The 27,060-nt window shown below is 52.2% G+C and overlaps 1 protein-coding gene across 1 annotated transcript; it reads left to right on the forward strand.

Moving 5' to 3' along the window:
* Nucleotides 1–1,208: 1,208 nt before the first annotated feature.
* Spock2 (SPARC (osteonectin), cwcv and kazal like domains proteoglycan 2) lies at nucleotides 1,209–26,107 on the forward strand. The gene is made up of 11 exons (XM_051153098.1): nucleotides 1,209–1,684; nucleotides 3,166–3,173; nucleotides 16,136–16,181; nucleotides 16,402–16,516; nucleotides 18,164–18,278; nucleotides 19,733–19,847; nucleotides 20,243–20,359; nucleotides 20,702–20,920; nucleotides 23,107–23,169; nucleotides 24,850–24,987; nucleotides 25,121–26,107. Exons 1-11 carry the CDS (start codon nucleotides 1,489–1,491, stop codon nucleotides 25,264–25,266), a joined length of 1,278 nt encoding a protein of 425 aa, XP_051009055.1. The 5' UTR covers nucleotides 1,209–1,488; the 3' UTR covers nucleotides 25,267–26,107.
* Nucleotides 26,108–27,060: the final 953 nt, after the last annotated feature.

Below are 27,060 nucleotides of genomic sequence, written 5' to 3' on the forward strand. Positions count from 1 at the left end.
ATCCATTGTGGGATGCAGACTTCAGTATCTGGAGCTTGCAGCAACACAGGAAATCCGAGAAAAACCAAGGGAACTATTGTTTCATGTTTTCCCAAGGGACCTCCACCCCCACATCAACCCAGGCCACTGAGGCATGCAACACTCAGGAGGCATGCCAGCCGCAGGATTACTGCAAACCTCACAACATGTGATGTGTGTTTTCTACTGATTAGGATCATGTTCTTTCATTGCCTTTAATTTTTTATTTTAACGTCACAGCAGCCAAGTCTTAAACACACACACACACACACACACACACACACACACACACAATCTAGGGTTTGGGGTCCAAAAGTTTAATGTTATGTCCTGTCATGCCCTTCAATTTATTTGTAATGTAAATCTCATTTCTACTCTGATCCTGGGACTGTGCCCAGCTGCCAGCCTTCCCAGCTGGTAAGTCAACACGCGTCTATAAGGCAATGACTAGGGTCACAGTTTTAACAAAAAACCTCAACAACCTCCAACAAAACCAGCCTCCTCCCACCTTGTCTCCTTCCCAAGTGGCTCATCAAACAACTTGAAGTGAAAACCACAAGCAAATGGGCCTGTTTAGATTTGCAGAATCGAGGCAGATGAGAAGGCTAGACATGCGTCTTTTGGGGTTGCCCTAGGAAAAGCTAACAAAAGGGTGCCAGCCCCTAAACAGCTGCGTGGGGAGGTGGACATCTGCCCTTGTTTTGCCGGCCATTCAGTGCTCAGGCTATACGTTGAAAAGAGCGGTGGGTCTGGGGAGCAATAGTTCAGAGGCAGCCAGTTGTTTGACTGCCTTTGTCTTAAGGAAGCCACCCATTACCGAAGCATCATAACTCGCAGGGAGCCAGCTGTCAGAGCTGTGGCACAGGCCACTCGGGAGCTGGAGGCAAGGGGAGAGGGAACTGTGGCCAGATTCCCTTTTGGACACCTGAGCCTGACTGGCTTGGTAACCCGAGAGTTTCCGTCCTCTTTTCAGCCCTGTGAAAGACCCCAAGCCCTTGTTTGCTGTCCACTCTTGGATAGACAGCAGGGACATCTCAGGGTTCTGCTTCCCTAGCTTGCAACTCCCTGAGAGCTGAGCTGGCTTGCGCAGCCCTGCGCTGCGGCTTCGCTGGCTTGGCTGCTCTGATCCAGCGCTCTGCTTTGAAATCTACCCCCTCCATTTTTTTTTTTTTTTTTTTAAACCAGGTATGATGATGTCAAACGTGATGCTGATGCTACAGTTACAGACACGGCCCCCGCTGGCGCAGCCTCTCTGATTCTCTCTCCCTCTCTGCGTCCAGTGCTGTGCTTTTTCAGACAAGTGCATCTGCTAACCAGGTCACATTTCAGCCACGACCCACCCTCCGTCAGTCACTGGAGTCAGACGGCAGGAGGAGGGCTGAGGAGGACCGCAGCGCTTCGCCAGCGGCGCGGTGGAGGGAAGGACATCAAATCCTGCAGAAGTCGATACACCCCCAGGCCCAGACCACGATGAACCCCCCGGGCTACGGGCGGCTGGTGCTGCCGCTGCTCCTCTTCGCTGTGGTCGCCTTGGCTGAAGGCGACGCCAAGGGGCTCAAGGAGGGCGAGACCCCCGGCAATTTCATGGAGGACGAGCAATGGCTGTCGTCCATTTCACAGTACAGCGGCAAGATTAAGCACTGGAACCGCTTCCGAGACGTGAGCGGCGGGGCGCGGAGGGCAGGGTTGGGCGCGGGTTCCGGGAGGGGAGGCCGGGAGTGGAGACCCTGCGCGGGCCGGGAGCTGCCGCCGCGTGTCAAGAGCCGGAGCCTCTCGGGCCTCCCAGGCTAACTGCGCCAAGAGTAAACAACGCCAAGAGTCCCAACCCCGCGCCCCTCCGATGTTCCTCTAGCCACTGGCATTGGGACCTTCAGTCCCGCAGCCTCCGGGAGAGTCCCAGGCGAGGACGTGCTCCTGGGGCGCAAGCTCGCGATGGGGTCTGCCCCGTGGTGTGGCGCGGAGCAGGGGTGCGGGATGTTGAGACCCGGGCCCAGGCTACTCCTGGCCCTGCCTGTGCCCTCCTTGCATCTGTCCCCGCGCTAGGCCCCTGCCGGGTGCATGCACCAGCCTTGGCAGAGGGAGCAGGTCTGGGTGGGGCCGGCAGGGAAGGTAGCGGCTGCACCGGTGTCCTCTGTCTCCACCTTGAGCTTCGGAAGAAGGGGACAGAAGGCACAAGGACTGAGCGGTGGCCAGGGCTTTGAGTTTGGGGAATGGCTCCCCTAACCCTCAAAGAGATGTGGAAGGCGTGTCCATGGGAGGGGGCAGTGAAAATGCCCGAGGCTCTCTCAGAGTGGTGGTCAGAGCCAGGTTAGGGACTCTGTGTGCAACAACCTAGGCTCGTTTTCTTGGACCAGGCTTGGCGGTAGAGCAATGCTAGCAACCCAAGGCACCCATCCTTAGTCCGGTGAGCGTGAGAAACAAGCGATAGCCCCGGAAGCTGGGTTGGGGTCCCTGACAGTCGCCCGCTGCAACCAGACTTAACCTTGGGCCTTGCTTTGCCGGTGGGGGCGGGGAGGAGGCTGCGGACCGGCCGGCGCCGCAGCTCTGTTTACCAGCACCTGTAGATCAGAGAGGGAATAGGAGGCGCGTTCCCTCCCGCAGGGCGGCCGCGCCTCGCAGATGGTGGCGTGGGCAAGGGTGAGGAAGGGAGGGTGTGGCTGCTCCCTGGGCACCTCGGAAGGCGATGGGGTGGGGGAAGTGGGGAAATGGGCCGGGAGATGTAGAGCGCCCCTCGATCTGGCACTAGCTGACGCCCTGACCTCGGAAAGCCTCTTCTACATTTGGCTCTTATTCCACATTCCCCAGATTCTCTCATTTTACCTACCTAGTACAAGACAAGCCACACCATGACTGTCCTCACTTCTTAAACTTAGAACATCCACAAGTTTTTTTTTTTTTAGATGTTTTTCTATTCAACAATTTTATTATGTTTCAGAATAAAGAGCTTGTTTTTAGTATGGCAAGGTGCACTGCCGGTATGGCATGCTGCGGGTTGTTACTCAAAGAACAGATGTCCAATCAGTGACCCAGAGGGTTGGGGAAATGTGTGAACACATACTGTCGTAGCATGTAGAGCTGGTATTTACAGGTTTTCTTCTTGAAACTGGCCTGGGATATTTGTCTGGCACTCATCCCCACTATAGGAAGAGACAGAGGTTCCGGTTTATTTTATTTTATTATTTTTGTTTTTGTTTTGTTTTGATTTTTTTTCAAAGTCATTCATAAAGGGAAGGAGCAACCACTGGCATCCAGGCCCCTGGACCACATAGAAAGTGTTTGCCCCTATGGAAGGCCTTCCCCAGGCACCTGCAGGCCCAGCCCAGATTAGCGCAGTCTCCTGCCACTGCCTGCAGTCCAGCAATGAGGAGGCAGCAGCAAGCTGGGCTTTCCGGAAGGAATCCATGTGTGACTGGTCCAGGCCTCCCTCTGACTCTCTGGCTGTTTGATCTGCTTGGGACTGGTGAAGGTCAGAACGGCGAGGGCTTAAAAAAATAAAAGGGTCTTTTCCCTTCTCTTCATCCACCTGCTTCCAGTGGATACCAGTAAATGCTTAACTGGCTTAACCCCCAGCTGAGGGCTGCCCACATGTCTCCCTGTATTGGTGCCTTCACCACACCTCTCCATGACCAATGCATATTCTCTATGAACCTTGCAGGGCCTGGTCGTCCAGTTTTAATACATCTGCCTTTCTTCTGACAGGGGAAATTTGTGCTTTGAAAGTGTGGAATTTTCTCTAAAGCCCCATTTTTGGGGAGCCCTGGTGGCAGGAGGATGGGGTCAGAGAGAGAAGTAGGACAAAGAAGCCAAGGCTGGAGGACTTGGCCTTGGGGAATCTGCTGGCAGCTGCTACTGAACGGCAGAAGGGAGGCTGCTATCTCAGAGACCCTGCCTTGCGTAACTGCAGCCATGCCACAGTGAGAATGGTGCCTCCCGGAGTTGTGTGGTGCACAGACTGTACCTAGGGACTCGGCCAGGGCTCCACACACTTCCCATCCTGCCCTCAGAGCCGTGGGCCTCCAGTCAGATGCCGGCGGCACAGATCTTTATATCCATCTCCACTGGGTCAGCTCTTCTGAAAAATATGAAAACATCAGCTCTTCATGAGAGAAAAAGGAAATTATGCTTTTGGAGTCCCTAAGGGACAGCCAGGTTGAGCTTGACTCTGGTTCATAAGTGATCACAGATGGCTCAGGGCCACCAGTCTGCCTAGGTGAGAGAGAGGTAAGCAAGAGGGGTGGGCTATGCTTGGGGGAACAGGACTCAAGGCACCAATAACACGGACGAGGGGCCATCTCATTGAACAGTTGACAGATGAGTGAGGAAGATGGAGGAGATCATGGCAGAGGGGTCAGAGAAGGGAGAGGCTCTGAGATGCTTGGGTGTGGGATTGGCTGCAGGCGGAGGGCCTTAGCATTCTCTCTGTGAGACAGCAGGGTTTGCCTGCAGAGTAATCCTCCCCTCCAGTGGGCAGCAAGCTCTCACATCCTGGGTCTTTTCTACTCTTCTTCCAGGGAGGAGCAGATTCCTGATGGAGTGGCTAGGAAGCTAGTAGCCTAAGCCTGGCTCCTTGGCTCCCAAGTTCCCTGCTCAGGGCAATGAGTTCTGCTCTTCAGTGCTCTCATATCCAGAGTTTGGTCCCTGCTGAGCTGAGTCGCACTTGTCTATGGGTCACAGCACTCAGGGCTTTGTGGATACGCACACTTGAGAAGAGAAAGCCAACCCTGCATCTCCAGGGCCGGCTCCAAAGAGCTGGACTGGGAAGAACTGACCGTTCTCTTTCTTCTTGGCTCTTCTCTGCTTTGCACTCCACTTCCATTAAATTTTAATTATATTTGTGAGTGGTGAGCATAGTGCTTGGCACCCAGAGGCACACTGATAATCCATGTGGAGTTAATAATGGCAGGAAGCCTTCCCAGCAGGCATTGTCTCTTGCCCATCTCCGCAACCCATGAGGCAGTTGTCCCTTGATCAGCTACCCTTGGTATGGTAGAAGGAACTGAGACACAGAGACACTGAGTAGCTTATTTGGGGATCCACAGCTAGGAAGTGGCAGGGCTGGGATTTCGTTGTAGTTTTGTTCCTTTGAGACAGTATCCCAGGTGAGGATTGCAAGCACACACATCACTGTGCTCAGTTTCTTCCATGCTGAGAATTGAGCTCAGGTTCCTGTGCACCCCAGGCAAGCACCTGACCAACTGCGCTGTGCCCCAGCCCCAGAACTTGCACTTGCATCCAGATCGTGTTAATTCAGCTTTGTTTTCAGGCTATCTGACATTCCTCCTTTTTACTGAGTCGGGGAGGAAGGGCCCACTGTAACAAACCAAGTGCCTCTGGCTATCAGCTTCCAAGGCTGTGCTGTCCCAGGAAGGAGCAGCATCTTCTTGGAAGGATGACAAAGACTCAAGTGTCTTCAGCAGCCTGCCACCAGCCTATTCTCTATCCTGGCCTTAGTAACAGCCAAAGCAAGACAGAGAGGGCAGCGTTCTAGCCTGGCCTGGGTTCAGGTTCTTCCAACAGGACGGCAAGCATGGCACATCAGCCCTCTGAGCCTTGGCTGCTTCAGAGGCTGCTTCAGCTTGCCCAGGAGGAGAGTATTCCCTGCAGGTATCCTCCACCATATGGAAATCAGCAGATGGAAGATTGTCATTGAACTGGCCTACAACTTCCCTCATTCTTCATGGCAAGGATGGTACGGTGGCTTGACCAGTTCCGTCATCTGCTGTGGACCTGATGTGGATCTTCATGCTGATCCCTGAGGCCACAGAGCAGGGGGTCAGGGTTTCTATCTGCTTCCTGTGTGCTCATCTCAGTGCACACGCCCATAGGCCAGCAACGGGGTTCCCAGATGACTGGCCCCTCCTGCTCCCAACCTCCAAGCCAGCCAGCGTGAATGTAGGGACAATCTGTGCATATGTTGTGAGGGGGTGTGGGTTTCTGAGAACCCAAAAGTGGGTCAGAAGGGATTCTATAATTTGGGTTGGGAGCAGGCCAGGTCCTTCAGTGGCCTCCTCCTCCACTTTGGTTTTTGACTCTTCTCTCACCCGAGGGATGGCGTTTCCAGAGCAGGTCAGCGTGGTGATGGATTTGAGGGGCGGGGGAAGGGAGGGATAGAAGAGGCTTGCTGCTTGATGAGGCTGCAGGATGCCTCTCCTGTCTTTCAGCGGTTCTCAGGGGACAGACAGGCAGCCCATGCCACTTCATTCTCCATGAGGTCAGAGCTATCTGAGGAACGGGAGAGCTCCGTCCTGCCTCAGGTCCCAAGGGCCCAGGCAGAGAGCTTCGTTTCTCATCCCATAGGGAAGACAGATTATTTGTGTGAGCCTGAGGCTACTGTGCTGCCTTTCTGAACCTTGATCTTCTCATTGGCTTAATGCACAGACTGATGAAAATGACCCTCTGAACCCTGAGCATTCTGTGACTCTAGGATCATGGTGCAAGAGCATACCCCGCCCCACCCCCCACCCCGACTGAGTGGAAAGGCTTTGGGTTCCAGGAAAGGCTTTTCTTTTCCTCCCCAGGAAGGGTCTAAGACACCTCAGTTACACCAGCCCCCTCCATTATTTCTCTCTTTGCAGTCCTGGCTGTCCAGGAGCTTGAACTCACAGAGATCCTCCTGCCTCTTCCTCCCGAGTGCTGACATCAAAGGCGTGCACCACCACCACCCAGCCCTCTCTACTGTTTTTTATCTGCTGCAGGTGCTGTAGATGGGTGGGCGTCAGCAGCAGGCCTTTACTTCTTATGGTCCCGAAGCTAGAAAGTCCAAGATCAAGTTGCTGGTGCACGCTGTCTGGCAAGGGCTTCCTTCCGGTTCTGGTGGCCTTCTGCCTGTATCCTCATGAGACTGAGCACCAGTCTTTGGCCATGTTATCTTACATGTATGGCTGGTTTTTGTCTGCATGTCTGTTTATGCACCGTGTGAAAGTGTGTGGAACTGGTGTTACAGATAACCACGAAACCTCATGGAGGTGTTGGAAATGAAACCTAGGTTCCCTGGAAGAGCAGCCAGGGCTCTTTCTCCAGACCCTTTTGTTTTGTTTTGTTTTGTTTTCTTATGTGGACTCTGGTCCCATCATCAGTGCTCTGTCCTAATGAGCTCATCTAAACCTAGTTCCTTCCTAAGGTTGTCACCACCTAATTCTACCCCTACACCGGGGTTTATGATCTCTGTATATGAGTTTGAGGGGAGGGGGAGCCTCAAACATGCAGCCTGTAACAGTCTCTTCCTGTATCGCCTAGGGTCCAAGTGGGTCGTACTAGGACTGTGGATAGGGAAGACCTGGGGGGTGGGCCTAGACCTGGGTATAGAGTTTAGTTCATTTGCTTCTTGAGTCAGGGTATCATATACTGTAGGTTGAATTCAACCCCATCAAAGCTGGTCTTGAGCTGATCCTCTTGCCCCAGCCTCCTGAGTGATGTGACTGAGTGCCATTAGGATATAGTTTAAATAATATTGTGCTCCGCTGTGGCTCTGGGGTGGCCTGGTCTCTGACAGTCCCCTCACCTCCCCAACTAAGAGTGTTCTCGACATTCTGTTGCAGGACCAGCTTCTCCCTCGCTGCTCATTGGCTGCAGGTTCATTGAGTACTTGTGGGTGCTGCCTGGGGCAGCACTGCACTTCAGGCTTGGATCTCAAGGGCCCTCCTGCTGAAGCAGTTCATGAGTTTGTCACTTTTCTCCTGAAAGCACAAGCCCCTTGGGGCAGGATCTGGAGATGTGTGCATCCACCCCCCAGTGCTGTTCAGAGTGTCGTGGGTGCTCGACCAAAATGTTCACACAGTGGAAAGTGACAGCCAGGACAGGGTCCCTTCACTTTCCACCATCCTGTAAGCCCTTACTACTACTACGACTACTACTTGTCAGCCACAGCACTGTGACTACAGGCCATGACGGTGAAGCAGGGAAGGGGCTCTGGGCTGGGGCTAAGGATTCAGGGGGGTCTGCTCCTTTTTTCAGAGTGATGAAGACATAAGGAAAGATGGTCCCCAGCCTCTTTATCCTCCAGGCCCCTGGGCCTGTGTGTCTGTGCTTGGCTGAAGGCAGATGCCCACCTTTCCTGCCTCATGGTTCCAATGTACTTGTCTGGGATGTGCTGCAGAGGTTGGAATTATTCAGACCCCCCCCCACACACACACACACATACTCCACTCTGTTCTCATGTCTTTATTTGAAAGATCTGGGGAAGCAGGACCCCCCCCCCCCAAGGCCTCACCAGCTTTTAGTTCCCATATCATATCTATAAAGAAAAGGGTCCCCAAGGTCAAGTGCCCATGACTCTGTCTGCTCTTATAGTTCATGATGTTCTTCCATGCCCCGCACCCATGTTCCCTCAGCTCATGGCTGGGGTCTTCCTTAGAGATCCTGTTTTTGCAACTTTGATTCATCCCCAGTAGGGAAACCAAGGCCTGAGACAGTTCAGAAGAGAGCCTAAACCCTTAGCCTCTCTCTTCTTCTCCACCCCTTTATACACACCAGGGACCACTGTTGGGTATAGGCTCCAAGGGTTGGGAGTGGGGAGCGGGGTGGCCCAGATCCTGCTAGACTCATGATAGGTCGTGCTCTGGCTTTGTCAGCGTTGGCAAGGGCGTTGGTTGCAAGCATACCTGAGCCCAGGCCAGGCTCCTGGCGTGCAGGGTGCAATGAGAAGCACATTTTTACCTTTGGAGGAAATTCCTGAGATGGGGGAGAGGGGGAAGGGGGAGGTGGCATCTTTCAGATGCCTGCCCCCATCTGTTTGCCCAGGCCTCACACAGTGGACACAGCCCTGTGAGAGAGAAGCAGGTGTTTAATGAAGCCCCTGCCCCAGCCAGCCCTCCCTTTCATTGAGGCAGAGGCTGTGCCAGGCAGCTCCACTGCTCCCCTCCGCAACCCTTGTGGCTGTGACTGTTTCTCGGGAAAGACAGGAGAAGGTACCCTATGAGGCTCCCCCCAACTCCAGGCCTTCCCCAGGGGTGAGGGACATTCCTGCAGTAGCTAAGTGGGTTCTGGTATGAGGTGAAATGATTGTCAGATAACAGGCCTCTTGGAGCTTAGGTGAGGCCTGGCCCACTTACATTTTTAGAGATTCTTAGCCAGGCAATGCTGGCACACACCTTTAATCCCAGCATTTAGGAGACAGAGGAAGGCCGATCACTGTGAGTTCCAGGACAGCCAAGGCTGCACAGAGAAACCCTGTCTTGATAAACCAAAAGTTGGAGATTTTGATCTATTAAGAAAATGGGCGAGGCGGGGGGGGGGGGGGGGGGGGAGGAAAAAAAAGCCCTAACAGAATTACAGAAGCCGAGTCTCATGAAGGACGTCTGTTCTGCAAATGGGCTGTGACAGTCTCCTCACTGAGTGACAGTGGCAGAAGTCTATATTTGTAGCCTCTCTTGTCCCCATGCTGTCAGGTGCATACAGAGAACTTGGCTTCGATGGTCCTAGTTTATGTCCCACATGTCCCTGTATCCCTGCATCCTGATTCTGAGCACTGCAGAGAGTGGTGAGGGCTCATCCTCATTCACAAATAAGGAAGTAGAGTTTGTCCAGGGAAGGTGACTCTTGCCAAGCAGGAACCCAGCACCCTGGCTCCATGATGGACATTGGGGTAAGGGGTCAGTTTTCTTATCACCTGCTGCAGAGAGAGAGAGAGAGAGAGAGAGAGAGAGAGAGAGAGAGAGAGAGACACGGGGGGGGGGGGGTCTCACCCGTAAGTCAGCGATTCTCTGCTGGGTTCCCTGCCTCCTCCACTGCCCCCAGCAAATGGAAGTGATTGGGTTAACTCAAGCTGTGAAGTGAGCTGGTGATTTGGGTGCTAATTAAAATGACAGGAAGTAAACAGCCTCCGAAATACCCAGCATGTGCCCCCTAAGCCCACTAAGCCTGCGCACTTCATCGCTCCCCCAGCTTGGCGCAATGGGCCTGTCTCCATGGCAACTGAGCTGAGCTGCAGAGATCAAAGCAGGAGATGGGTTAGCTCCAAACCTGCAGAACCAGGGGCGGGTGAAGAAGGGATTGCTGGAAAGAGCCTGGAGAAGGGAGCCCCCCCCCCCACCTCTAGAAATCTTACCCCCAAATGCCAGCCCCTCCCCTTGTGGTTTCAGGACTCCCTGAAGCATGCTGACATGATAGAAAAACTAACATGGCTTGAGAGTTGGATTTCCTTGTACCACCTGACATTTTTTTTTTTTTTTTTTTTTTTTTTTTTAAATCAGTTAACACTTATGGTGTGCTGGTTGGGGACACAGGTTTTTTGTTTGTTTGTTTGTTTGTGTTCTTGGGGGTCAGTATTCTGTCGTGAAATTGCTGTGTGATCCTTTATAAGACATTTAGCATCACTGAGCTTCCATTGAGAAGTGGAGATAGCAACAGTAAGTTTCTCTTAGGGTTTCTGTGAAGAGTAAACAAGGCTGTGAGGGGACTGTACTTTAGCATAATGTTTCCCAGTGGTGCTTGATGCAAAGGCGTTTGCTGTCATTGCTGGCGATATTGCTGTGTCCCAGGTGCTGGGCAGGGAAGTTGAACTGCATATGGCATCTTCCCTTAAGGAATTGGCTGTGTAAATAAGGCAGAGGGAGGCAGAAACATTGCTGGTTGTCACCTGAGCCACACTAGAGTCTCCCAGGTGGGATAAGCAGGCAAGAGCAGGGGTGGGGGGTGGGTGGGAGGGGGTAAGATAACGCAAGAGCTGGGTTGCAGACACAGTACTAGCTGCTCTGCGGTCAGACGTGAGCAAGTGTGCCAAGTGAAGGCAGCCGTGCAAAGCTATGGCCTGTTGAGAGATTCCCTGGGTGGACATTGTATAGGTGGCCAGACACAGATGAAAAGGCGAGCCTTCTTCTGGACGTGTCAGGGAACCAGGAAAGGGTTTCTAAATGTAACATTTACAGTGATTCCCCCCCCCCCCTTCCTTAAAAGCAATATACGTTCATTGCAGAAAAATTTGAAGATGGAGGAGAGCAGAAAGATGCTAAATGTTTTCTGCATCACTGCCCTGTAGAGGAAACATCTTGTAAACACTCTGATAGGAATAGGTTTTTCTCTTAGCCTGTGTTTGTTTGTGTACGCGCATATGCCTGTCTGTCTGTCTGTCTGTCTGTGTCAATCCATCCACCCTTCTAAATAAATGAGTGCAAACTGCTCTGGTAGTAAGTAGGGCACATGATTAGGAAAAAGAGCCACTGGTCACTGGCCTGGGGGAAGTGAATGCAAAGCCAGCAGGGAGTTCTGGAAGGATTTAAGCTCAACTATCTCAAAGGGCTGGGTGTGGATGGTAGGGGAGGCAGATGAGGAGGTGAAGGAGGTAAGGTGGCTTGCAGAGGCTGGTGTGTCGCTCTACAGGTATGTGACTCTCCCTCAGAGGGAGACGGAATGGCTACTGTTTCCATCCCCAAGGCTGTGGTAGAGGGGAAGGAGTCAGAGGACATGTGCAGACCACCAGAAGATGCACAGGTGGAGAGACTATAAAGTCGAGGCCTAGCCTACTGGCCTTACTCTGGCTGCCCTAAGCTTGACCATAGCCAAGACACATGAGCTCAACAGTCCCTAATCATGCTGGGGCATTGGGAGACTCACACAGTTTCTCCTGCCCATGACCCTGGACCATGTAGTGTAGAGCAGGGATGCAAGCTTCTGTGGACAAGTAGCCTTTGAAAGACACACTCCTGGTCTGAAGCCTTTCTCCTTGGGTCTCTCTTCAAGGCAGAGGACGGCGATGCCAGGCCTGGCTCTTATCATCTTCTGCCCAGTTGTCCTGTCTCCCTATACCCCTAAAAAATGAGTTTTCTCATTGTTAATGGTGCTACTGCAAAGTACTTGGAGAGAACTGATTTTCTATTTTTTCATTTAAAGAGGCATAGTCTCCTATGTCCTAGGGTAGCCTTGAACTCAGCTGAAGATGACCTTGAACTTCTGATTCCCCTGCCTCTACCTCTGGAATGCTGAGATTGTCTGTGCTCCCAAGGATGGAACTTGGGGCTTCCTGCATGCTGGGTGAGCAGTTTGCCAACTGAACCGCAGTTCCAGCCTGGAACCTTACTTTAAAATCACCATTCCGCCGGGCATGATAGCACTGGGAGGCAGAGGCAGGCAAATCGCTGTGAGTTTGAGGTCAGTCTGATCTTCAAAGCAAGTCCAGGACAGCCAAGGCTAACACAGAGAGACCCTGTCTCGAAAAACCAAAAATAAAATAAAATAAAAATAAATAAATAAATAATAAAATAAAATAAGATCACCTTTCCTTACAAACATGGTGCATCCGTACATCCCAGAAGTTTTTCCTCACTTGTCTGCTTTGTGATCTTACCAATTGCACTACCCAGGGAAGAGAGAGGCATGCACCTCCATCAGTCTAGAACTCTGGGTATCCACTCATCTCCCCTCTGTGCTGGCTGCTGCTCCAGAGCACTGAAGAAAGGCTCATAAAACCTGTCAGGTGGGGACGGATTGTAGCAGAGCCATAAGGCACCCTCTTTCCCAAGAAGACTCAGGTGTCCTTGTCTGATCATTTCTCACAAGCCACTTGGGTGCTGTAGACACAGTGCAGGAAGGGTGTAATTCCCAATTAACCGCAATCACCTTCATCTGTTTGAGGATGGTACTGGCCCCTCTGACCGCTGTGTTCCCCCAGTTCTACCCCAGAATGACCATTCCCATGGTGCCTCCAAGATGCCTTTGTCATCGCTCCCTGTGGAGCACGCCTGTGGACAGCAATTCCTCTCACATCCCCAATGGACCCTGCTCCCCGGCAGTGACCCCTCTTTCGCCAACTTTCAGAGGCCCCCCTCACCTTTCATCTCTTGCCCCCCATTATCTATATCCAAATCTGAGTTTCTTGGTGACATAACAGCTTTGATGTGGGACATGTTCCTCCGGGAGAGGCCAGGAGCTTCAGCAGGCAGGAGTGTACTGGAGGCACTAACAAAGGGGAGACCAGGACCCTGGGTAGCTGCAGGGCCTCCTGTTCCCAGCCAGCTGGCTGGTTGCGTCTACCTTCCAGGGTTAGAAAGGGCTGAGATGCAAGGGATTCTGAACTGTGGAGTCGCTCCAGCCGCTCCCCAGCTGTGCAAGGCAGTGGGGTCACAGGGTTTAGCTGGATTCTCTAATGGCACTCCTATTCTGAAGGACCTCCTCTGTCCCCAAAGTCAGATTGGAGGCTGCCTCCTCCTGGGGGTGAGGCATGGCACGGGTAGATTCTTAAAGCCCTCCCCACCATCACTTGAGTTTCTAATGAGACATTCTTGGTCCTAAGCTTTAAGAAGCCACTTTGTATTGAGTCCCGAGGAGTCTACTGTGTGTGTGTGTGTGTGTGTGTGTGTGTGTGTGTGTGTGTGTGTGTGTTTTAAAGATTTTAGTATTATGTACACATTGCTTTACCCGCATATACACCTGCAGGCCAGAAGAGGCCATCAGATCACATCATAGATGGTTGTGAGCCCCCATGTGGTTGCTGGGAATTGAACTCAGGACCTCTGGAAGAGCAGTCAGTGCTCTTAACCTCTGAGCCATCTCTCCAGCCCCTACCATGGGTTTTGACTGAAGTATATGAGTGGACTCCAGAGCACTTAGCGTGTGCTCCAGAGTGGGAGAGTCATAGAAGATTATAGATCACCTTAGGCCCTGCGTACCCCAGCATTGAAGTGGGTGGGTGTTGAGGGTACAGATGTTGATAGTCAAGGACAGCCAGTTGATGCCTGCTCCCCAAATCCCAGAAAACCACAGCATCCTCTGTCCTTGAAGTGAGGGTCTCAATATGTAGCCCAGGCTGCCTTTGAACTGGATACCCTTCTGCCTCAGCCCCTGAGTGCTTCCCGGGAAAGGATGGGGGTAGCAGGAGACACCCGCTGAAAAAGGCTGGCGCGGTACCTACTTCGGCTCCAGCCCTGGTAACCCTAGCTGACCTCGGCTGTTTGGCCACTCTCATCCTCTTTCTCATCTTTGGTAAAGGAGGTTCAGGGGAGAGGACCCATTGTTCACCCTGAGATGCTGTTGGAGAAGGGCTAGACCTGAGCTGTCATCCTTTGCGCCCCCGCAAAGGGTCAAGTGGGTGGTAGTGGGGGTGGTATTCATCTCATGGTCTCCAGAGCAAGCCCTGAGCATTTGGGCCCAGTTGACCTTTCTCCTGTCTGATCCTGGGCCCCAGGGCTGAGGGACACTTGGCTGCTTGCGGATGTTGTGGTGTCCAGGGTGAGAAGAGCCAAGGGTTAGGGGAGAGGCTATATGGGAGAGACAAAGAGCAAGAGAGTGAGGCAGAGGCATCCAAGAGTCAGACCCTCCCTCCCAGGGAGCCTGGTCCTCTCTGGGCCCTCCCTCCTCTTCCACCCATCTCTTAATACCTTCCCTATATACGGAAGAGGCAGTAAGGCTGCAGTAGGTGTGAAAACTGGAGGCTTCTCACAGAAATGGGGTCTGCTACTTCATTTCTGGATACCATCTGGCACTGGTGGATGACCTTAAATGCTCCCGTGATCATATGCTGCACATCTGCGTGCTTTTGTATGTCTATCCATACAAGGGAGGAGGATGTAGGTACACACATGGCTGCACACCACACACACACACACGCACACACACACACACACAGACTACACAGTACATGCCCATAGGCACCCATGTAAGCACCTAGGTAGGCCTGAATGAATGGCCCATTTATTTTGGCCATTGCCTACTTGGCTTTGCCCTGGGAGCCTTCATCCCTGTTGTTTTGTTACCTGGCAGTTTCCAGAGGAGGCTTCCAAAGCCCTGTGGGCAGCTCTTCATTATGTGCCTTGCTGTTCCCACTGGGGTGCCCTCTGATACCAGAGCCCCATGGCTTCTTCTTCTTCTTCTTCTGGGCATAACAGCTAAACATCAGGCCCACTCCTTCACATCTCTGACTGGGGTATGGCAAAGATAAGGAGGAGTTGCAAGTAGCTACGTGTGGTTTCTCCTCCGTCCCATGCAGAAGGGGCTGGTGACTGGTTCTCGGGGATAATTATCCTTTCAGGCCCCAAAAGCTGTTCCTACCTACCTGGCAGAGTTTCTTCCAGAAATTCTGAAAGCTGTTGACTTTCAACAACTATCTTCACCTCAAAGGGCAAAAGGAGAAAGCTAAGAGTATTGGCACTTTTGTGCAAGGGAGGTGAGCCTATGGGAAGCTTTTTGCCTCTGGTCAGGCTGGGGTCCTCCGGGCACGGGATGGAACAAAGTGGGAAGGTCTTCAAGGGCCTCGTGTCTCAGAGAGCCTGTGATGTAGTGGGAAAAGAGGGCTGTGCTGGGTGTCAGAGATCTGGCTCAGTGAAGGTGGGATCTGAATCAAATAACTGCCCACCCCTGAGTGTTCCGGGCTAGCTTTTGTGACCCGGAAGGCCACCATTGGCGCCTTTGCCTCCTTCACAGTGGGTATCATCTGAGCTCTGTCAAAAGGAAGGAACCCCGAGCAAAAAATCAGCTCTCCTACAGCTTGGAAGGGAGGGTTCTTCCTCACACCTCCCTCACAGGGTGGGCAGGTGACAGCAGGGTGCCTGCCAATGAAGGGGCTGCAGCAGGAGAAGCTGGGTGCTGTTTCCCAGATACCCTGAGCGGTAGCATGAGAAACACCATTCCCAGGCAGTACAGCCCCCTCAGACATCTGCCTTGGTGATAGGGCCAGGCTTGGGCTGGGCTTCATTACCCTTCCAAAACCATGGGTCTTACTGTACAGCTTCCGGAGTACAGATTGTCTGTGCAGAAGACAAGGGAGTACTGGCCTCCAATTGGTGTGGCTGGGGATTGGGCCTATAGACTTGAATCACAACCAAAGGAGGCCGGGGATGCCCTGGGACTTATGGTCTGAGGATGGGCCTCACATTATCTTTCTCCTTCTTTCCCCTGCTCGTTTCCTGTGGATTCCGTGGCGACCTGTCTCCAGGAGGTAGAAGTGAGTACCATCCGGGCCTCCCCTTAACTGTTTTCTCTCTCCCTGCCAGCACCAATGTGGGATGGGGAGAAGTCCCATGTGGGAGAAAATGGAATGGGAGGGTTCTAGGGTATTGAATGTGGGGAGGCTACGGGCAGTGCCTGGGTGGGCAGCTTTAATGGTCCCAGGCCCCTCCCACCCTGTTCCCTGAAGTTAAGCCTCAGCCCTGAGCCTTTCCTTTCTCCCCATCCTTCTGTCCCTTCCTAGGATGACTACATCAAGAGCTGGGAGGACAGTCAGCAAGGAGATGAAGGTAGCATGTCCCTCCCAGGCATGTGGGGGAGGAGACTGACACCCATGGGAGCAGAAGAGCGATGATGACTCTGCACGGGGGCTCTCTGAACAACCAGGCATCTTGGGCGTGGGACATGAAGTCCTGAACTCTGGAGAGTGGGACCTTTGGGGTCTGCAGTTGGGCTGGGGATCCTGGGTTCTCCTAGGTGGTCAGTATCCCGACCTTGCGTCCCCCACAGCCCTGGACACCACCAAGGACCCCTGCCAGAAAGTGAAATGCAGTCGCCACAAGGTGTGCATTGCCCAAGGCTACCAGCGGGCCATGTGCATCAGCCGCAAGAAGCTGGAACACAGGTGGGTGGCAGGAGCCAGGAGCCCCGGAAGGGCCTGTTTTGCTCTGAAGGTGGGGCTGCATGACCCCCCTCCTTACATACTAGGCATCTACTCTTGCAAAACACATATTAGTGGCTCAGAACAAGAACATGTGATCACATTGTTTCGGGGCAGTGGTTCTCAACCTTCCTCATCCTGGGGCCCTTTAATACAGTTCCTCTTGTTGTGGTGACCCCCAACCATAAAATTCTTTTCATTGCTACTTTGTAACTGTGATTTTGCTACTGTTATGAATCGTGATGTGAATGTGTTTTCTGCTGGTCTTAGGCAACCCCTGTAATGGGTCATTTGACCCAAAGGGGGCTGTGACCCACAGGTTGAGAACCACTATTTTGGAGCATCAGGACATCAGGATTGGCTCTATTAGTTTGGATGGGTCTGTCACGGGGTATGTGGTAAGAGAGGGTGACTCAGCTGGGTGTGGTGGTGCATGCTTTTAATCCCTGCACTTGGGAGGCAGAGGCAGGTGGATCTCTGTGAATTCAAGGTCAGCCTGGTCTACAAAACAAGTGCAGGACAGCCAGAGAACTCCCTCTGAGGTCTTGAAGCTCACCAGTAAGCAGAGGGCCAGCATGGGCAGGAAGACATGGCCTCCAGCAGAAGAAGAAAGAGCCTGACAGGAAACAGTCCCACCTTGAGAGATTTTTTTTTCTTTTCTTTTCTTTTCTTTCTTTCTTTCTTTCTTTTTTCTTTTTTTTTTTTTTTTTTGTGTGTGATTTTATTACTTACTTACTTGTTTGGTGTCAGAGGATAAAAGAGATGATATTTGTGAAAATGCAAACTTCAGCGTTCCGTGGAAATGCAAGAAAAACTGGGCTTAGAATGTCCCCCTTCCTACGCGTCTCCTGGCTGTTGGTTGGAGGTGTGAGCTCCTGGTCACCTGACAGCTCCCTGGGACATTTGGAGGCTCTTGGCCTCACCTCAGTGGCAACTGGCTTTCCATAAATGAGTAGAAACAGGGATAAAGGAAAGGAAGGAGGGAGGGGGAGAGACAGACAGACACACAGACACACAGACACACAGACACACAGAGAGGCAGAAAGAGACAGAGAGAGACACATCTTACCAAATACACTCGGGGCCCAGAGGACCACAGCTCCTCTCTGACCCGGGTGTCCTGTGTGTCTAAGACAAACAGGTTAGACCACATGTCTGGTCTGAAGCCCTCTTCTGACATGCAGGGATTTCACGAAATCTTGATGACTGTTGTTTCTGAGACCTATGGAGGGGGAGGCTTTGAGGGACATTTGGGGGTTTTGTGCCAATTCTCCCATTTTAAAAACAAATAACTCTATTGAAAAATACAACATTGACTCTAGATGGTTAAACAAAATGACAAAATGACCTCTGCTTTGGTTGATGCCATTTGCAAACAGACCTGACTTTGCTTCCTGGGAAAGGCCAAGGGAGGGCCTGCATCCTGCCTGGTTGGTGCATTTTTAGGAGCTGGGTTTGGTGGGGAGGGGGGAGGGAGAAGATGGGCATTGTGGGTGACTGGAATACTGTAGGTCGCTGAACTGGACTCTTGTCAGAAAGGGTCTCTTGGACCTTCTGCCAGCTCTCTTACTTTTACCCCCATCTCCACATCTTCCCCATCCGTTCTCATAGGATCAAGCAGCCTTCTCTGAAACTCCATGGAGGCAAAGACTCCATCTGCAAGCCCTGTCACATGGCCCAGCTCGCTTCAGTCTGTGGCTCTGATGGCCACACCTACAGTTCGGTGGTGAGGAGCCTTGGTCTTGTAGAGGCGGGGGGTGTTACCCAGTGTCACGGGGAACAGAGGGTCTGATCTCGGGAAGAGTTTCTAAGATTGGTAAGGGGCTCGGTCAATGTGTTCAATGTAGCCCTTCAGCCCTGGCCAGGTGATCTGACCTTGGGTGGGTGGAGAGCAGGGTAGAGATGGGACGAAATGATTAGGCAGGCAATGCAAGTGGAGTCAGCCAGCTCACAAAAGTACTCAGAGCCCCTGACTGAAGGAGGAAGCTCATGTGGTCAGTTGCTGGGGAAAAGGACTTCTATGCTGAGGTTTTGTTGCTGGCCAGCCAACAGGGGGCGATGTGGGCAGGACACAGCCCCCATAGACAGCCCACATCAGAAGGTGCAGAGCAGCAGCCCTGTGAGGGAACAGATTTCTTCTACCTTGTGAGATTTTGAGAGGATGAAGGTTGATAGTTATGGAAGCATTTTGTCAACACCCTATGAGCATATACAGGGGGAGGAGGTCCCCCTCAGTCACAGTCATAGGGGAGGGGAGTAAGGGGAGAATGGGAGGATAGAAGGGATGGGATAACAATTGAGATGTAATATGAATAAATTAATAAAAAATATTTTTAAAAAAAGAGTTCTAGAGAAGCAAGGGGGATGGTTGGTAATGTTGAAGTAAGAAGCTAGGGATGGCTAGTGAGGGTTGAGTTGAGGAGACCCCAGTTTTTTGTTGTTTGTTTTGTTTTTGGGTGCAGGTTGATGTTGAAACTCATTCTCTGCCTTAGTCATCCGTTGGGGTTTCTCAGTTAAAGTCCAGCGATTTTGCTAGTCTTGTTAGCCAAATTGTTCTGGGGGAGGGGGCAGGGGCAGGATTTCCTGTTTCTACTTTCTGAGGCCGGAGCTCCAGATGGGGCCCATGCCTACCTGGAGAATCCAAACTTAGGGTCGCCCCCTGCTTGTGCAGCAAGCATTTCAACCGCTGGCCATCCCCCAGGCCTGGGGAGAGCCTTCTGGTCAGCATAAGATGCACATGTAAGAGTTCCTGGCTGAGGTTCAAGTTGCTGAGGGGACGTGGTCACGGGGTGGGATGGGGAGGAAAGAGGCGAGAATGAAACCACGGGTATGTTGAGATTGCATGTGGGAACCAGGGAGCTTACAAAGAAGAGACAGGAAAGAGGGGTGGGGAGGAAGAGTGGAAGGAGAAAAAAGTAGGGGTGCAGATGGGGAGGACGAGAAAAGCTGTGTCCCACATGAGGGGACAAGGTAGCTTATGAGCATGAAGCTGCCAGTAAAGGTCGGGAGATCTAGCTTCCACCTCAAGCTCATGGCCCTGGGCCTCCCTTGGCCTTGATGTTCTCTAGAAAATACAAAAACCCATGGTCCTTCCTTTTAGAGTGATAGAAGTTCTCAGGGCCCTTGGATGCAGGACCCACCGTTGAGCCCCCATCACCTAGCCTGAGCTCTCTCCTGCAGTGTAAGCTGGAACAGCAGGCGTGCCTGAGCAGCAAGCAGCTGGCAGTAAGATGTGAGGGCCCCTGTCCCTGTCCCACTGAGCAGGCTGCTACATCTACCACCGATGACAAGTCAGGTAACCATAGGGTATAACCATGGCTAGGCCCAGGGTCTTGGGTCTAGCCAGGAGACCTGGGCACCACCCTTCAGGACTGTAGGATAGGTTATAGAATAGGAAGGGATTATTGGCTATAACAGGAAAAGGTGTCGGACTCTGTGTGGTTTGGGGTCCTGGTAACATAGAATAGGAAGCTGGGGCTCCATCTCTTTTTTCTTCCCTGGGTCTTAGGGAAGCGGGAGAAAAGAAAGTAGCCCCTCCACAAGGAGCCTGGTTGAACTTTGAGTGGGAGGGAGGGGAAGAACAAGGGGTGGGGGAGGGGATGGGGGATGGAGAGGAAGCCCCTCCCCCCTTCCCAGATCCGTTGCTTCATCCCATCCATCCTCAAACCTCCGCTCTGTTCTGCACTGCAGAGACCTGCACGGGACAGGACCTGGCTGACCTAGGAGATAGGCTCCGGGACTGGTTCCAGCTCCTGCGTGAGAACTCCAAGCAGAATGGCTCAGCCGGCAGTGCAGCCAGCCCTGCAGGTGGTGTGGGGACCAATGCTCTGCCTGGGATGGGATGCTCTGCCTGGGATGGGATGGGATTGGGGAGATAGAAAGGGGCCAAGCAGACAGGTGACACAGCCAAGCATGCTTTGCAGCCCTGGGTCTGCTCCCCAGGACCAAGGAAAGATCTTCAGAAGGGCTTGTGAAATGGGCTGTAAGTGGGAAGGTACAGTTCTGGGGGTGACTGTTTCTTATTCTCTGTACCCCAAGGTTAGGTGTCAGGTTAAACTGACTCTGAACAGAGGTCTGGGGCTGAAAAATATGTAAAGAGATGGGTGGACAGGCCACAGAGCATACTTGAATTCCCGCCCTCCTCTCCAGGGCTGGACAAGAGCCTGGGGGCCAGTTGCAAGGACTCCATCGGTTGGATGTTCTCCAAGCTGGACACCAGTGGAGACCTCTTCCTGGACCAGACAGAACTGGCTGCCATCAACCTGGACAAATACGAGGTCTGCATCCGCCCCTTCTTCAACTCCTGCGATACCTACAAAGATGGCCGCGTCTCTACTGCTGAGTGGTGTTTCTGTTTCTGGAGGGAGAGTGAGTACAGCCTGTGGCTCTCTGGCACAGGCTTCTTTCCTGCGGGGCTTAGCCCAGCTCCAGCCTCTCATTGGGAGTTATAATCATTGGTCACGAGCTTAAGCCCAGAGCCTTTCCAGCCCACCTCCTTGCTGTACCTATCCTGTCTTTTCATCAATTAGAATCCAGGGCTGCCAACACTTTGCTCTCTCCCTGGGCAAGCTTCTAGGTGGACTAGATTTTGTGAGTCCCGAAGTTTGTGCCCTTTTGGATACCTTTAAATGAGAATATGAAAAAATAAATAAATAAATGAACGTGGGGTCTCGGAAGCTGGTTCAGTGGGTAAAGCATTTGCCCCGATGACCTAAGTTTGTGTAAAGGTGGAAGGAGAGAACGGTCTTCACAAAGTTGTCCTCTGACCTTCACGTGCAGGATGTGGTATGCTGGCTCATGTCTGCCCTCACAAATACACATATATATATCATACGTGCATGATAAACACACAATTATGAGAGGGATGGCACAACGGAAGGACTCAGCTTTTCAGTGGGTCCCCTTTTGATGGATACATCTTTGCCCAAACAAGTGATTATATAGGTTATCATTAATTAATTAATCAGTTAATTAATAGACAGGATTTCATACACCCCAGGCTGTCCTCGAACTCACCATGTAGCTGAAACTGGCCTTTCCTGTAATTCCCAATGCTGGGATTATAGGCATGTATCAGCACACCCCACTTTTACTATTTTTAAAAAATTATTTATTTATTTATTATTTATGTTTTATGTGCATTGGTGTTCTGCCTGCATGTATGTCTGTGTGAGGGTGTCAGATCCCCTGAACTGGAGTTACAGACAATTATGAGCTATCATGTGGGTGCTGGGAATTGGACCCGGGTCCTTTGGAAGAGCAGCCAATGCTCTTAATCGCTGAGCCATCTCTCTAGCCCCTCTGCCCCCTGCTTTTACTTTTATTTGTGTTTCTTTCATCATTTTGAGACAGGGTATCATATAGGCCAAGGTGGCTTAGAACTCACTCTGTATCCCAGGCTGGCTTTGGCCTTGTGCTATTTTTACTTGCCTTAGTCTCCTGAGTACTGGGATCACAGGCATGCGTGACCACGCCTACTGCATGATATCTGTATGCTGTGTATGCTCAGAGCCAGAGCTGGCTGTCACCTACGCCAAGAGGCAAATGATGGGGAAACTGAGCTGCCTGGCCAGCAGCTGGGGCAGGCCCAGTGCTTGTCCCCCTGACAACTGTATGAGAAACATCTACACTGAAAACTGAGGCTTGGCCAGGGCTCCACCATATGTGACTTTGGGATCCCAAACAAGTGACCACATCTTTGTGAGTTCATTTTCTGTATCTGAACTGGGAGATAACAGTATCTAATTCAGAGGCTGTGGTGGGCACAAACCGAGATAATCTGGGTGCACAGCACTGTGGGAGTCACGCATCCCTCTGTGATCTGAGGTCCCACGAGCAGCCTTTCTGTCCTCAATGTGCTGACCAGCCTCCCTGCTGCCTGGACTGCTCCAGCATGTCCACTCCCCAGGCTCTTGATGGTTACCCCATCCCTTCTGCATGTGCGGGAGGCCTGGACTGTCCTGTTTTGCCACCAGGTAGACCTCTGGTTTGAAAGGCCTGGATCTTCCCAAAGTCTCTGACAGCAGAAGTGGGCCTGGGAGTTAATCCAAACACCCTTCTAGCCTTCTGTTCTCCTGTGGTTTCTCAGCCTATGATGTGTGCCTGTCTCTACCCCTTCTTTTGAATTTCGTGTTTGTTTGCTTGCTTGGTTTGGTTTGAGACAAGGTCTCATTATCTGGCTCTGGTTATCCTGGAACTGTCTATGTAGACCAGGCTGGCCACAAACTCACAGCTGCCCTCTGTCTCAGCCTCCAGAGTGCAGTGCTTAAAGATACGCACTATCACATCCAGTTCTCTTTTGAACTTTTTAATCCTCCTGTGAGAGCCAACACCCCAAGAGAGTCCTGGGACTCTTGGAATCCTTAGCCTGTCCTGAGCTGTAGTGGCCTCCCTTACAGAGAGAGCCCTACACTAGTTTGAGGACCTTAGTGGGATCAGTGCACACCACCACCAGGTGTGGCCTGATGTGAGAGACCAGCTAAGGGTTCTAGGTTTGGGGGACTCCGTGTGTTTTCAGCACCATGGGCCAACCCTAAGGCTACATCTCTCTACAGAACCCCCCTGCCTGGCCGAGCTGGAGCGCACACAGATCCAAGAGGCAGCCAAGAAGAAGCCAGGTAAGGAGGGGTGCAAAGGAGGGGTCCCAGGGTGCTTCCCTGAGCTCCCTTGAGGCCCAGAGGTTCCAGCTGCCCTACTTTATGGTACATGATGAATCTAGAGGAGGCCCTGGCCTAGGACCACACAGGAAAACACCCTTCTTCCTTCCATTGGCTTGGTGGGCGATAGTCTCCTCTGCTGCCCCTCAGGGGGTGTGTCTAAGCACCTTATGACTATCCAGGCCAGGGCTGGAAAGTCCTCTACCTGACTTCATTGTAGCAGATGTGTGTCTAAGGCTAGAGTGGGGGCCCCTCCGTGGAAGATGTTCATTCACATTCTAAATGGACATTCTGGAGAGATGAGAGAGCAGCCTAGCCTAGGTCAGCACTGATGGGCAAGGTAGACAAGGATCTTGGCCCTGGAATGCCTTTGGACAGACTAGCCATGGAAACACTCAACACACAGATCAAAACACTCAGACGTTAAGCGCACTGGTTGCTCTTCCAGAGGTCCTGGGTTCGATTCCCAGCAGCCACATGGTGGCTCACAACCACCAATAACGAGAGCTGGTGCCCTCTTCTGGCATGCAGGCATACATGCAGGCAGAACATTATATCACACACACACACACACACACACACACACACACACACACATACATACATGTTAAAACACATACACACACACACACAACAACAACAACAACAACAAACCACTAAAAAGAGAATTCCCAGCTTGGATTGCTCTGTGGGGACTGAGAGAGAATGCAGGTGGGCATATGCCTTCTGAAAGGTCAATAGGGGTCTTTCTGGGGCCTTGGAAGGTGGGGGAATGTACTGAGGTAGGATAAGAAGCCAGACACATACACTGTTGACATCAGGAAAACCCTTGAGGTCTCAAAAAAACCAAACAAAAACAAAAACAAAAAAACCAAAACACCCAGCAGGAAAGAACCCATGCAGCTGGAGGGTGACGTTGAGGGTACAGCAACCCTGAGACGACGTAGGCACACAGTGCCAGCCTTGTAGTTCCCCGAGAGTCACTTGACCGGGCTCACAAGACCAGCACACAGAATGAGCACCCAGCCCCCAAAGCACCCATGAGGCTGTGCTGACTGGGCCGACTGGCCTGCAGCCTGTCATTCATTGCCCCATGCAGGCACCTGTGCCTTAAGATCCCCACTCTAGGGTACCCAGTGTTACCTTAGTTGTCTCTGTGGCTCTTATCCTCCAACTAAAACACCTTAGAAGATGCTTAGTGGACAGCTTGGGGACCCGAGGGAAATGAGTGGGCACTGAAGAAGAAAGAGAAACCCCACATTCCTAGCTGAGGACAAGCCAAGAGTAGCATGGAGATTTCTAAAGTGATGAGGCCAGAATGTCCTGAAAGGTGAAAGTCATGAGACCCAGGAAGCAGTGACAGTTGATGGTGCCCTTGGAGCAGTCTGATCACGTGATTTAGGGACATCACAGAAGGAAGGTCTGTGCTTTCTGTCAGTAGTTCTGGAAGAAACAAGCCCCGGGTGTCTGGTTTCTTTGGGGATGGGGTCGGGTGGGCGTTAGTACCAGGTTGGCCAGTACCAGGTTGGCCAGGTTCTTAGGCTGTCTGGGCCCCTACACACACTACACACACACACACACACACACACACACACACACGACTCCAGGACCCACACTCAGAGCACCCGCTCTACCCCTCAGGTGTCTTCATCCCCAGCTGTGATGAGGACGGCTACTACCGGAAGATGCAGTGTGACCACAGCAGTGGTGACTGCTGGTGTGTGGACCAGCTGGGCCTGGAGCTGACTGGCACACGCATGCACGGGAACCCTGACTGCGGTAAGAGCTGTGGTGAGGAGAGCTTTGGAAGCCTCCTGAGAGACTGGGCTCATGTATGTGGGGCAGACCTCCAGGCGGAGAGTCGATGCAATGTGTAGGTTCCTTACCGGCCTTTCTCTTGCTCCCTCAACAGATGACATCGTGGGTTTCTCAGGGGACTTTGGAAGCGGTGTCGGCTGGGAGGATGAGGAGGAAAAGGAACCAGAAGAGGCAGGCGAGGAGGCTGAGGAGGAGGAGGGTGAAGCGGGTGAGGTAGACGACGGAGGCTACATCTGGTAGATGGCCCTTGAGGGCCTCGGCAGGCCAGGGTGCCGATGGCCAGAAAGACAGGCCGGAAGAGACCTGGACAACAGCGGGCAACTTAGCAAATGGATCCGGAAGTCAGTGTGAAGGACCCTGGCTCCAGCGAGGAGGACTGGAGAGTGTGGCGTGTGTGTGTGTGTGTGTGTGTGTGTGATGTGCTGACAGATGTGTCCTTGATCCATGCTGCTCCTGGCAGTGAATCACCCAAAGGCCCCTTCCTCCTTGTAATTATTTTCTTTTCCTTTCTGTCGATTTGAAAATGCATACACATGTACATACTAACGGACCAAAATCAATGAAAGGAGATGTCCCTAATTCTGTCCCTCAGCTCAACAACCTGCTATCACTTACCCTGCTCCACCAGCCCTACCCACTCCTGCCATCCTCCCTCCCTCTTCTGAGGCCAAAGAAAGGGAGGACAGGTAGCTGACTGCTAGGCATCCTCCCCAAATTGGGCTAATTTGACATGAAAGCCCCTCCCCCCATTGTCTGGTGAGATGATCCAGGACTCTGTTCACAGCAAGGCTTCATCTTCTGCCGATGTCTGAAGAGCCTGTTGCCCGTGTGTCCAGCCACGGCCCTTGGGTTGTCCATGGTTAAGGACGGCTACTGATGCAGCCCAAGACAGAACTGTAAACTTACTTAAGACATAGTTGTTTTTTTGGGGGGGGGGAAGGGGAGGGGTTTCGATACAGGGTTTCTCTGTGTAGCCCTGCGTGTCCTGGACTCACTCTGTAGACCAGACTGCCCTCAAACTCAGAGAGATCTGCCTGCCTCTGCCTCCCAAGTGCTGGGATTAAAGGTGTGCGCCACCACCGCCCAGTGATTTTTTTTTTTTTTTTTTTTTTTTGATAATTCAATTGAAGAGGAATTCTTGAGTGTCAACTTTGCAGATGTCAGTGCTCTGTCACAATGTCAAAAGGTGGGCACACCTAATAACTTATCTCTTAACCTATTCCTGAGTAGCCAGAGATAGCACAGGAGAACAGGCAAAGACCATAAGGCAGAGGAGGGTAGGTTCCTTGATGCCAGACCTCAGATTAACCCATTCAGTACCTGTGGCCTCATGGAGAACTAGGCTGCTTTCTTGGCAAAAAGAGGTTGTCATCCTGCAGCTGAACTTTGGTGCAGCCTACCATGAGGGCTCGCTGCCTCTGTCCCCTTAATGAGGTTCTCCCCTGTCCTAAGGAGCTGAGGACCAGAAAGCAACATATGTGTGGCCACCTCCTCCTTGACTCTCTAGGAAATGGTCCCTTCTTGCCCAGACCAATAGTAAGGCATGTCCCTGAGATCCTGTGTGTCCCTGAGACCCTGTCAGAAAAAGCAATGGGAAGCTGCCACTTCCTGTGCCCCAGATTGTCCTGGAGGAGAGGCCTAGAGCCTCAGTCCTCTCAACCCTGGGGGTTTCTTTGTCTCAAGGGTCCCTAAGACAGTCCTAGCAGAACTGTGCCCCAAGCTCTATGTAAAACCCTATAGCATATGTGAATCAAGAACTGCATCAGAGGGGAGCACGCTGGGCAGCTAGGCCCTGAGGCCATGCCTTACCTGGCCCCAAATATCTGGGCCCAGTGGAGGGTCCATTTACCCAGATGCCCTATGGGGTTTTGTGTGTTAATTGCTTCTCACTTCTCCCTCTTAAAGGACATTTCTTAATATATTTGATGAAGATTTTTTTTTTTCGGATCTGGGCCTCTGATACCTTTTGGTACATGCGTGTGTGTGTGTGTGTGTGTGTGTGTGTGTGTGTGAGAGAGAGAGAGAGAGAGAGAG

This window comes from Acomys russatus, chromosome 11 (genome assembly GCF_903995435.1).
Source record: "Acomys russatus chromosome 11, mAcoRus1.1, whole genome shotgun sequence".
In the NCBI taxonomy this organism is placed as follows: Eukaryota; Metazoa; Chordata; class Mammalia; order Rodentia; family Muridae; genus Acomys; species Acomys russatus.

What these genes read in the sequence shown, in the direction of transcription:
- Spock2 (XM_051153098.1), top strand. Translation starts at nt 1,489, where the DNA reads ATGAACCCCCCGGGCTACGGGCGGCTGGTGCTGCCGCTGCTCCTCTTC. An exon ending in CAGTCAGCAAGGAGATGAAG is followed by an intron (nt 16,182 to 16,401) that starts GTAGCATGTCCC and finishes CGTCCCCCACAG; the next exon opens with CCCTGGACACCACCAAGGAC. An exon ending in CAGTGCAGCCAGCCCTGCAG is followed by an intron (nt 20,360 to 20,701) that starts GTGGTGTGGGGA and finishes CCTCCTCTCCAG; the next exon opens with GGCTGGACAAGAGCCTGGGG.